The sequence below is a fragment of the Rhagoletis pomonella genome, unplaced genomic scaffold, assembly GCF_013731165.1.
Source record: "Rhagoletis pomonella isolate Grant_MI unplaced genomic scaffold, Rhpom_1.0 Rhpom_scaffold_00004, whole genome shotgun sequence".
In the NCBI taxonomy this organism is placed as follows: domain Eukaryota; kingdom Metazoa; phylum Arthropoda; class Insecta; order Diptera; family Tephritidae; genus Rhagoletis; species Rhagoletis pomonella.
The window spans coordinates 13,074,819-13,086,216 of record NW_023458558.1 but is presented as its reverse complement, the minus strand read 5'-3'; the positions used below and the strand labels follow the sequence as shown (position 1 = coordinate 13,086,216).

The 11,398-nt window shown below is 33.9% G+C and overlaps 3 protein-coding genes across 5 annotated transcripts in view; 1 reads left to right on the top strand and 2 right to left on the bottom strand.

Moving 5' to 3' along the window:
* Nucleotides 1-54: 54 nt before the first annotated feature.
* Nucleotides 55-3,428, bottom strand: LOC118737035 (small lysine-rich protein 1). Of its 3 annotated transcripts, XM_036467271.1 has the most exons (3): nucleotides 3,148-3,428; nucleotides 201-311; nucleotides 55-147 (listed from the first exon to the last, which is right to left on the bottom strand). In XM_036467271.1, the coding sequence occupies exons 1-2, from the start codon at nucleotides 3,328-3,330 to the stop codon at nucleotides 243-245; spliced, it is 252 nt and encodes an 83-aa protein (XP_036323164.1). In that variant the 5' UTR covers nucleotides 3,331-3,428; the 3' UTR covers nucleotides 55-147; nucleotides 201-242. The 3 variants fall into 3 exon arrangements, with proteins under 3 accessions (XP_036323164.1, XP_036323163.1, XP_036323165.1); XM_036467270.1 differs by having other exon boundaries at nucleotides 58-311; XM_036467272.1 differs by lacking the exons at nucleotides 55-147; nucleotides 201-311 and adding an exon at nucleotides 2,659-2,780.
* LOC118737034 (prostasin) lies at nucleotides 160-9,787 on the bottom strand. The gene is made up of 6 exons (XM_036467269.1): nucleotides 8,909-9,787; nucleotides 8,024-8,133; nucleotides 7,741-7,905; nucleotides 5,184-5,436; nucleotides 3,437-3,691; nucleotides 160-311 (listed from the first exon to the last, which is right to left on the bottom strand). The coding sequence occupies exons 1-5, from the start codon at nucleotides 9,680-9,682 to the stop codon at nucleotides 3,485-3,487; spliced, it is 1,509 nt and encodes a 502-aa protein (XP_036323162.1). The 5' UTR covers nucleotides 9,683-9,787; the 3' UTR covers nucleotides 160-311; nucleotides 3,437-3,484.
* Nucleotides 9,788-10,939: 1,152 nt separating this feature from the next.
* Nucleotides 10,940-11,398, top strand: part of LOC118738393 (serine protease snake) — a 3,616-nt gene continuing 3,157 nt past the window's right edge. The window contains exon 1 of the mRNA XM_036469317.1: nucleotides 10,940-11,023. Within this exon, the coding sequence (XP_036325210.1) occupies nucleotides 11,022-11,023 (2 nt within the window). The 5' untranslated portion in view covers nucleotides 10,940-11,021. The remainder of the gene's footprint in view (nucleotides 11,024-11,398) is intronic.

The following is an 11,398-nucleotide window of genomic DNA, read 5'->3' as shown; positions in this document are numbered from 1 at the left end:
ACCGCGAACAACAACCGGTGCTTAACATTTAAAAAATAAAACAACAACAAAAAATAATCTATTTAAATGTTTTTAATGAAAACAAAAATAGTCGCTTATGAAATTAAAACAGTCGAAATTTGTAATATGTAGTTGAAGCATAGGAAGCTATAAACAATGTAATTTTAAAATTCGTTTTTATTAAGTATATTGTTTTTTACACTTGTTTTGATTGAATGGCGTCAGCTGTGTGGTGGTGATCTTTAACGTTTTCCCTTCTTCTTCTTCTTTTGTCCATCAGGCCAAGCAAATCCACGCGTCTTAAGTAAATCCTTAAATTAAATAAGAATTTCAATGCCATACTTAAATTAAATATATGTTTTTGTATGTTCGTTAATAACAACTTTTAACTAACACTCGAATTTTTGTAGTGTTGTGCGATTTATACTTAGTGTTTGTGTTAAAAACTCAATACCTGAAGCGTTGTTTTTGACGTAGAATACGTCTTACGTCTCGATATGGAGGCTATGCTGAAATGTTGTACTTGTAATTTTTAGAGCTTAACGGAAACGCTTATTGCACGAGCACTAAAGAAGCGATTTCAAAGAAAAGTTTTGAGTTTCGAAGATAAAATTCCAAAGCTATCGACAGATTCATTTTTGTAACTAACCGATTTGGTTTCTGTCGTAAAAAGAACGGTAAACATTGGCTTATTTTAGGATCAATTTTGAGCATTTAAAGTGCTCCAGCAGCTTATGATTTGCAGATATCCCCAGAAAAGTAAAAGTGCAACATCAAAGAATTCGAATTACCATATTCGAAGCAATCGCGCCATAACCGCGAAAGAAACATAAGCTCCAAATATTTTTATTGGGCGTTTTTTAATCAAAATTCCACAAACAAATAGCTTCTTCATACCCATCTACTGTAAATGGTACCGCAAAGAATTTACAAGGCAGAGAAACTAAAAAAAAAATAGCTCAAAGTGGAGCATCCATTCTTGAGTTAAGGCGAAGTTAGTCAACGACGTAGCGTAAACGTACGTTGACACTGACACCATCTACCTAATGGCATTTGCGTGTTAACGAAAACTCACCACCGCATGTTGGTGACGTTGCCGTTGCTTCTGTCTCTGTCTATCAACAGTAAATTTGATATGTTGCGACGTACGTTTACGCTACGTCGTTGTTTAATTTCGCCTTTATGCGCCGTCTGACGTACGCTACTTTGGTATATACATAGCAATATTTATTTTCAATAACAATCAGGGCTTATATTCGTTGTAAATAATGTGGTCTAAATTAAATAATTAAATGAAATTCGTTTTTCTTTTAAAATACCACGATGAACCATTATCCACACCTTTTTGTGGAATTTTGCTACCATTTAGAAAGTGTGATTGAGTTCTTCCCCTTTTTCTTCTGCTTCCAAAAACCATCCTTGCTACAATAAATACAGGTATTGTCCATGATAAAAAAATAGGAAGGTAGAACCGCTGAGAAAAATTTTTCAAATTCTTGACGTTTGCAAGCAATTTAATTTTAAAATTTTACACACAAACTCACACACACATTCTCATTTTCAAACTCAAACAACAACAACGTTGAAAAATTCCTTTTTTTACTCTCAATTTTACACGATTTTAAAATGTTGGCAAACTTCAAAAAAAAAATCATGGCCGACGCATTGAGAGAACGGTTTTACCTTCCCTGCAAACCAGTTTTTCAGAGTATTCTGAATCGTAAAGAAATTTTAACGAATTCGGAAAGATCCCATCCGATTTTTTTCCGAATTTTCTAAAATGAAATAAATTACGCACACTTCCATTCTTTTACGAAATTTCGGAAGAAAATCGGTAAAGAAATGAAAATAATGCTGCTATGTGAAGAATTTCTTGCAGACTTTTTTCAGAATTTTCTTTATTTTTCGTACAGAAATTTGTTTACGAGTTCGTGTCAACCAATTCATATAGTTTTCTTTGAAAATTCGGAAAAAAATCGTTACAGAAATCAGATACTCCTAAAGATTTCGTTAAGATTTCGGGAACTTTGGTTTGCAGGGTTACTATGCTTTTATCATGGTATTGTCTTCCCAGAGGGTTCTGCTTTATATCGAAATTCGTGCTCCCTTATTTTCATTTTGACACAGTTCAATGCAGATTCTTTTACTTTTCCTTTTATTTGACTTTGCTTTTTGTTTTGGCTCAATTTAAATTTTATAATTTTTCAAAACAAAAAAAAACGTACGAAATGAAGTGAGCCATACAAATTTTGAATTCATTTACTAGGCAAATGTTTTTTCCGGTTTTTGCAAATTGAAAAGTCCTCTGCAAGAAGTTTTGTTTAAAAAAAATACGTATACATATATGGTATATGGGGTATGGAAATATCCCTTTTCCCTAGCAGTAAACCTTTTAGTGTGGGCAACAATGGTGTTCTTCAAATAAGGCAGATCGGAATATGCGCTCTCTGGAAAGACAATACCTGTAATTATTGTACCATGGAAACCATCTATGTACTTACAAAACCTTTAATAATTGAATCATGGCCATGCCTTGGGCATATATTTCTGTTGCAAACATGGGTTGCCTTGCGCTCTTTTTTCTTAAAAAAAAAAAAGAAACTTTAGAAAACTGTAGTAGAAAGCGTAGTAAATTTCTTAAGAACTGCGGTACGGCCTTAAGGAAATTTGATGCAGGAAGATTTCTTAGCCATTTCTTGAGCGTCATTTTATATGGAATTTTTGATTTTATTGAGAGCTGCTTACTAAGCTTTAATGATAAAATTTAAGCCGTTTAAATTCTGAAATTAAAAAAAAATTTCCTTACCCTTTAAGAAAATGTTCTTCACATACATACATACTTATGTAATTTTGTTTACTTTTGGGAGAGCTCGAGGCGAATTAATATAAGGTGATAGCAGGGGAACAAAAACAAAAATTTACATGTATTTTGTTTTTGCTTTGGCGGCATAAACTATCAAAATCTGTAAGTGTGTGTGTGTGGAAATTCAAACAAAATTTTTCAATTTGACATTAGAAGCCGTGAGGCGAAACACATACACAAAATCAGCTGATCTAGTAACACCACCTTATATAAATTCGCCTTGGGAGAGCTATTATAAATTTAAAACACCTAATGACTTAAGCAAAATCGACTCTTAATGTTACCTGTACATTATGACACACATAATAGGCATTTTCCATGGCTACATCATTGAAGATGTCGCATCCCAGCGATTTGTTGCTGTTACTCTTCTTTTTACTATCTTTTTTCTTTTCTCCCTCTTCACCGCCATTATTACTCGAAGTGGAATCTTTGCTATTACGTTTCTTTTTACCTTTGCCACCCATTATTAAAAATTATTGCAAGCCAAAATTGACAACATCCGAAATTTGGTTTCTCCACGTTTAAAAGCGTTTATCGATTAAATAAACAAGTGTTGCTTTAGTTACTTACTATATATGTATATGTATGTAGGTTGTCATTTTGTTTATGTATATTCGATTACTGTTCCGCCGGGAAATAGTTGCTGTAATAATCTGGCCAAACAACTGATGTGATCCATTCAATGTACGAGGAGACACGCGTATACACTCCAGGATATGCGCTACGACAAACCGTTCCATACGAAGTCATTCCAATCAAATAATAACGAAAGTGTTTTCTATTCTTACGCATCAAGTTCAATTGTAGTGGTCCACCCGAGTCGCCCTGGAAATAAAGTTTTATTCAATAACGCTGATTTGGTTTAGATATATGTATGTACATTAGAGTGGTCCAAAAAAATAAAGTCGGAGTTTTAATGCCGGCACCCTCTAGGAACGTTCTGAACCGAAAATAAATATACCCCTATTTTTTTATTATGAAATCAAAAAATATTTAGCGAGTGCTCACAGCGCTCAAAGTTTTCCATGTATTTTGTATGGGGAAAAACAAATTTACGTAAAAATGGTATAAAACTCTTGAAAATCAATATTTTTCAATCGTAAAACTTTGGTTCTCTTCAGGAGACTTAAAATATTAATATCCAATCGTTTATTTAACCATTTTTTATGATTAAAGATTGTTTATTGGTCCCCCATTGCATTCTCTAGGACCTATAAGATATAGTTACCATGAAAAAATTATTAAAGGAGCAGTCGGGTATTATTATCGGGAATAAATAAATAAGATAAACAAAGTTTTCCCATCGAAAAATATTGATTTTCCAGAATTCTACACTATTTCTATGAAACGTTGTTTTTTCCCCATATAAAATACATTGAAAACTTTGAGCGCTTTGAGCACTCCCTAATTTTTTTTTTATTTCAAAATAAAAAGTAGGGGTATATTTTTTTTGGTATAGAACAATCCTAGGGGCTGGCGGCATAAAAATGCGACCTTATTTTTTTACATACATTTTTGGACCACTTTAATGTACTTATGTATATTTGAAAAGTGAAACATTCAATGCGCTTTGAAATAAATTTCCTTCACCCCTTGTCGAACGTGGTTTCAATTCGAATAACTAGGAAACTCGAAAGTAATTTTATATGGTTACGAGGCATTTACGCGTTTTGATGAATTGCCCTATAAACTACAAAAATTGACAAAAAAATAAACTACGTTTCTTATTGAAAAGTTTAATGTTTACGAGCGAGGCGAACACCAAATCGACGCTAAAGTTGTACATATATAGACGGGCCTTTATACTCATAGAAAGTACAAAAGTTACCCAAAGTAACACTTCAAATTTGTAATCACATTCACTTCGAAACTACGGCCGGCGAGAGTGGTACCTATGGCTGTGCCGGTAGCACACGTACTCCGTTTACCTGTGAATCCCCTTTGATTAAGGTAAAAAATGAACTAAACATGTCTTTAATTAACTCGCCTTCAGTGCACCCTACGATTCTTAAAAATTGTAAATACATATAAAACTTTTTAATTTTTTATAATTTCTTTTCTTTATATTTTTTATTTACTTCTTTTATGTGGCGCGTGCCTTTAGGTTAGCGCCTATGTAGCCTGTGCTTAAGTCCGGCCCTGTATGTACCACTTTGGAAATATACGCTTGTAGCTATTCGGATTTAGAGTTAACATTCCTATAGATGCCCCGACACTCAAAACTACGATGGCTTCAGCAGTAGCCCTGAGTTTTTCTTTCTTTCTTATAATGTAGCCCTTTCATAATTTCTATATTCCTTTAAAAAATATTACTCACCTGACAGGTGTCACGATTTTTTTCAAAATCTTTAGCACATATCTGTGACTCCAACAGTCCATCTGGTGTACCAGTATCTGAAGGTAGAGTTTGATTACATTGTAACAGCGGCACAATGGACAACTCCAATTCGGTTAACACATTTGTTGGAGCATGCGCAAAAGCGGTCGAACCATAACCCATTGCATGAAGTCTGTCGTACGGAATGTCATCGCTGACCCATAAACGTATCGGCCGCACAAAGTTTGTGTAGCTGCAGATATGAAATTTTAACAAATTTAACATTTCATAGTTACATATATACATACATACATATGTTTGTACCTTATGGACTTACGTACATATGCATTATAGAGAGTACATCACTCCATATAAAAATTATACTATTTATCGATCGGAATTGTAAAATTTATTATCTTTGACACCCGAGTTCATAAAAATTAAAGAATAATTTAACTGTTTCCATCATCTGAAGTGATTTTTCGCAAAAATATGTTTAAAACTAAATTTCTTTACAAAACACTAGATGTAAATCTTAGTTTTTTCCGAACTAAACGAGTGTTTTATAAATAAATTTAATTTTAAAACATATTTTTTCCTAAAAACAAAGGGTATGATCAAAACTAAATGTCGCTCTCTTAGCTCGTACTGAAATGAGATTAAAACTATCCATGTAAATTACAAAAATCTATGGAACGTTCCCAAAGAGAACAAAATGCGAACAATACTTTCGGGAATGGGAACAAAGGCCTCCGGACGTTTTGGCAACAAACGAAATGGGAACTGAAGTCTCAGGAAATTTCTGATAGAGAACGAAACGGGAACCAATCTTCTCTGAACTATTCGCGGAGAAAGGGAACGAAAACAAAATTTTTCTCAAAGCGTTCCATTGGTTTGAAACATTTGAAAATTAAAATGAATCAAAAAGAACTGTAACATAATTTTGCAAATGAAATCAACGAAAGACTTAGGGCCAATTTCACAGTGCGTAGTTAACTCCGAATCGACAGTTAACTAGAGATTTTCAGTACAAAAATCTGTAGTTAACTCCCGATTCCGAGTTAACTACGCATTGTGAAATTGGCCCTTAAGACACCAACTTTTCTTACATATGAAATGAAAAATTGTTTCATAAATGGACTCTAATGATGAGCAATAGGAAATTCAAATGATCCAGCTTTCGTCTGGCTTAGAACAGTGCCCGCCAAACACTTTCCTGGGAAACGAACTATATTCGGCCTTTCACATGTACACAATCGGCTTCTTACACGTACACAATCCGAACGTCAACAGAAGGAGTAGAAGAGCAACAAATTTTATTTAGTTGCATCCAAACAATAGGCGAAGCAGGTTGATGACGCACTGTTGTTGAATAAAGTAGGTACACTGAGCAGAATGAAAGAATATTCATTCAAACATTTTATAACACAATTTTTCGTACATACACCCCTATAAATAGGTATGTATATGGTACCAAGTCGTGCTTTTTCTTCATATTAAAAGAACTTTGTGAATTATGTATTTTTTTTAATACCAGACTAGTCCTCAATTAAAACATACAATATGTTTTGTTATTCATCTTTTGGTTTAATCGTTATTTTAAATTGTTTTTATTTTATTTTATTTCTACTTGAAATCAACGAAATTTTCTTTTAATATTCAGAGTGCTCGAAGCAGGTTGTCTTTTTTGCTCAGAAATCCACACTTAAATTATAAAAAAATAATAATAATTTTACCAACTTTTTCCTTTCTTAGGGCGGTTAACTTTCATTATATGTTTCTATGTTGTTTAGATCTAAAAAATAGCGCACAATGAAAAAAAACGGCAAAAAAAACATACCAAAGTTTTTATAATAAGTAATACAACACAGAAATTTTTTCCGTGCATTACCACCAACACATTCTCATTTTTTGTTTCATAACTAATACATTCTCATTTCAAGACTTTCCTCTTTTTGTCGGGCACTGGCTTAGAATAAACAATCGTGTTTCTCATAGAAATAATTTTTCATCCCAACACTCAGATGCCTCTCTCGTTCTTAACGTTAAGTTCCCAAAACCTTTGCTCTCTAGCAGAACGTTCCTCCCTAGACTTTTGTTTTCATTTCATCCTCCTTCAAAACGTTCTCGATACTTTCCTACTCATTTTGTTCTCATTGGAAACGTTTCCGAAAGTTTCGTTCTCATTATGTTCTTTTTGAGAACGTTACTGAGAGTTTTGTTCGTTTTTTTTTTCTTTACAGAAACGTTACCGAAGCTTTTGTGCTCGTTCAAATTGTTCTCATTACATTTGTTCCCATAAAGCTCTTTTGTGGGAACGTTCTTGACATTACATTTTGTTCTCGTGCAGAACAACACCAAAACTGGAACGCGTTCTTGGTCCCTGACAAAAAATCCATGCAATAAAAATAATAAGATTTTTGGAAGGAAGTTCCGAATCGGTCCAGCTTACTTAAGTTTTGGCGGAAGACTTAGTATCAGTAGAGCAGGTGATTTGATTATTATTTTTTTTTTTTTCAAATTATTTGGTATCGAAAATGTAGGTGTAATGACTTACATCACTGACTGTGCCAAACGGATCAACGCTATGTCATGATAGTTATATGAAGAGTTGTACCAAGGATGCGCTTGTATTTCAGCAACAGGACGCACTTGAAAAATATCATCCAATTCAATGTTTTTCAAATTGATGTCGCCCACTTTGACCACTTCGGGAGCTTGACTTCAAAGTAAATAATAAATAATGCATAATTAAAGCGTACATACACGCTAGCATATTTTAGTCTACATATTAAATATTAAATCATATGTAATTACTAATTATAATTGTAAACGCTCACCCGCTGTGATAGCAACAGTGCGCAACAGTTAAAACAAAAACTTCATTAATTAAACTGCCGCCACATTTGTAATCGTAGTTGTCGGTGTAAGTGCGAAAACCCAGCGCAGCCTGAAATTAATTGAATTTGATACATTTATTTGTATGTACGTATGTATAATTACTATAATTAATATAAGACAAAAGATAAGTTAATTAATGAATAATAAATAATTGCGAGGGCATAAATCTATTTATGTCTGTAGGTAGTAACTGAATTCTTATCGATTATTATGTTCTTGAAATTCATACATATGTGTTTCAATGACCTCAAATCACTTCATAATGCAAAATGCGCTTAATTAGCGCTAGAAGTCCAAAAACTGGTTTTGTTCGGCTAATTGCTGCATTTAGAATACAGTGAAGGCTCGATATACATACATATCTATAGTTTCGTTGTATTTATAGAATATCAATAGCTCTATTGAACGAAAAATGCATAAAAAAATCGTTTTACCAATACTTATGCTTGATTTCCACCAGACATTAAAGGTCAATAACGGTTATAGAAATTTTGTTTTTACAAAATATTCGTGTCATTATGTTGAAACAAAGTCAATAAACTGAATTTAAATTTTTTTTTTATCTTTTCAGTCTCTAGTTGAAATTCAGCATTAGTTTAGTTTTGATTTTCAGATCCAACAAAACTCTAATGCTGTCCGTATTCATAATTTGCTAAACAGAGGGTTTTAAGTCTAACCCTGCTTATATAAAAGCTTTTGTTGACAAAACTTTATCACCAAAAAAAAAATTGTTATACTGAGTTTCGCCTTTTATCAAACTTCATTTTATCGAGGTCTTACTGTACATTAAATCGAACACTTATCATATTCACATGATTACTTACCATATGCGGATACTGTCCGGGCGCTACAATCGATCGTCCATTGAAATCATCATTGACTTCATCATTCTCGAGCGCCTCATCATAACGCGCGCCATCAACTTTCCGATCGACATCGCTATAGATAGCGGCGAAACGTTTATAAAGACCAGGTGGCGGTCGTTTAGGGCCAAACTTATTACCCTTGCCACGACAATGACCATAGGCATGACCCTTGCCATGTCCATTACCAGGACCGTTTGGGTTCTCACAGTCTAACGCCGACTCAACGTTGCCCGACTCCGTGGCTAAGACAAAGCCCTGTAAACCCTTATTAGCACCGTTCTTATTGCCATTGCCATTACTGTTACCATTGCCGCGTCCATTACCATTACCATGCCCATTCCCTTTATTATTGCTGGAACTGGACAAAAAATCTGGTTGCAGGCCATAGTCGCCTGGTGATGGCGATTGAATGCCTCCAAGCAACTCCGTGTCTAAGACAAAGCCTTGCAAGCCCTTATTACTGCCGTTCTTATTGGCATTACCATTACCATTACCGCGTCCATTACCATTACCATTTCCATTATTTCCATGCCCTTTGCCTTTATTATTGCTGGAAGTGGACAAAAAATCTGGTTGCAAGTCATAGTCGCCTGGTGGTGGCGATTGAATGCCTCCATGCGGATTGTGGCCTTGGCCGTGTACTTTTCGGGTGTTTCGCGAAACAGACGCGACAATAATGCTGTGAGTATTTAAAATGCCTAAAAACGAGATCAGCAACGTTTCGAATCTCATATCGATGCACGCGTCGATTAATTTTATTCAAGCGTACGATCTACGTACAACAGCTAGCCAAGCGAGTAGCAAACTGAACGTTGTTGAGTCGTGTTAAAGCGACTCTTTATTCACGCATTGAGTTCAAAAGCAATTAATTTTTATCAAAAATGCGCTTTTGATTGTTTTTTTTTTTTTTTGTTGATACTTTCGGTTTAAAACAACAGATTAGCGGATGATTGGTAGATGTTACAGTATTGAAAATAAGTTAGGAATACATATACTATACTTAGATACAGGGAATGCAGATATAATTAGCAATTTAATATCGATCATCAAAATACATATGTACCGGGATGATAAAATAATGGCATTTAATAGCGTACTACTTACTTATTTTCGAAGCTAATGGTGCTAGATATATCATAAGCTTAATTATTGTGCAGTTAAAATAACTAAAGAATATTTACTGTAATGTGGTTTTAGAAAATTACCCATGACGTCGGCTTGCTCATATCCTTTGTTGGGGAAAATTCGGTAATTAGTGGGATTACCATGCGCTCTCGTGAAAGAGGTATCTGTGTAAGTATGAATGTGAGACAGGTAAGAAGGCAGAATACTTCGATAATGCTTCGTTGTAAGTTTTGCATTTGGGACAGGCTGGCACACTCTAGTCATTCCACTTTTCTAATCAATGGCTTGAAATGGTTTTTTGTAAAAAACCTAATTTACCCGCGAATGAAGAGGCGCAAAGAAGCTGTCGATAAGTAGCAGTTGAAATTCTGTTACATATAGCTATTTGAATGGGATTAGCCTTCTACATTTCTCATATACCTTCAGAGGCATTTATGGAAAAATGAAATGGCAAAACCAGCGCCACAAAAAAAAAATACAAATATGGGATTTCATTTAAGGATTTTCAAGTATATAGGGCATTTCCATGCATGCAAAGAGCTACATATGTACATACATATTGTATGTATGCATACCCAACCGAAACTACAACGAAAACATGTTCAAAAAGTTGCCAACTATACATACAGGTAGTTTTAAGAGGAGATGCTTTTAAGTAATTTTGGGTTTATTTTGCGCTCAGCGACTATTACAGCAGACAGTTGTCGAGTAAAGTTGAAGATTGCAGGTTGAAGTTTTTTTTTATACGCTTGGAAATTACACAAATTATAATAAATAAATAAATAGGATATTCTTTTGCAAGCAATATAAATCTCGCAATATTAAAAACATTTTTTTTTTTAGCTCGCGAGTGTAATTTGTAATGCTGAAGCAAGAATAAATTGATTCTGCTTGAGTGTAAAAATATAATAAAATAAATTGTCGTGTCGTAATCGAAAAAGTTGAAATGTAAGTAATATCAAATAATTATATACAAATTATGAAAAAATACTTTTGGTATCGCTGTATATGGCTTAGAAAACGATTATTATTTTCAATCTAAAATTAGCAATTAATATTAGCTGCGTAAACATCTTTGTGCGGCTTGGCAAAGCATTAGAAGATTCAGTTACATATATACATAAATATATAGATTAGTTTAGAAATTAAACATTACTTTCATTTCATTTCATTTTGTGGGAAGCAGTACACGACATTTTCATAACCATTTAAGAAATAGATAAAACCTATTTCATTTCATTTCGTGCTACCCAGAAATGATTCCGAACTTGTCCCAAAATTGTCCTGAAGTGGCTCTGAAAAAGCCATGAACTTGTCCCAAAA

Coding starts and splice junctions, on each gene's coding strand:
- LOC118737034 (XM_036467269.1), bottom strand. CDS start 9,682: ATGAGATTCGAAACGTTGCTGATCTCGTTTTTAGGCATTTTAAATACT. Junction 7,906..8,023: donor CACTGTTGCTATCACAGCGG/GTGAGCGTTTAC, acceptor TTTACTTTGAAG/TCAAGCTCCCGAAGTGGTCA. Junction 5,437..7,740: donor CGTTTGGCACAGTCAGTGAT/GTAAGTCATTAC, acceptor TCATATCTGCAG/CTACACAAACTTTGTGCGGC.
- LOC118737035 (XM_036467271.1), bottom strand. CDS start 3,330: ATGGGTGGCAAAGGTAAAAAGAAACGTAATAGCAAAGATTCCACTTCG. Junction 312..3,147: donor ATGTGTGTCATAATGTACAG/GTAACATTAAGA, acceptor ATTTAATTTAAG/GATTTACTTAAGACGCGTGG.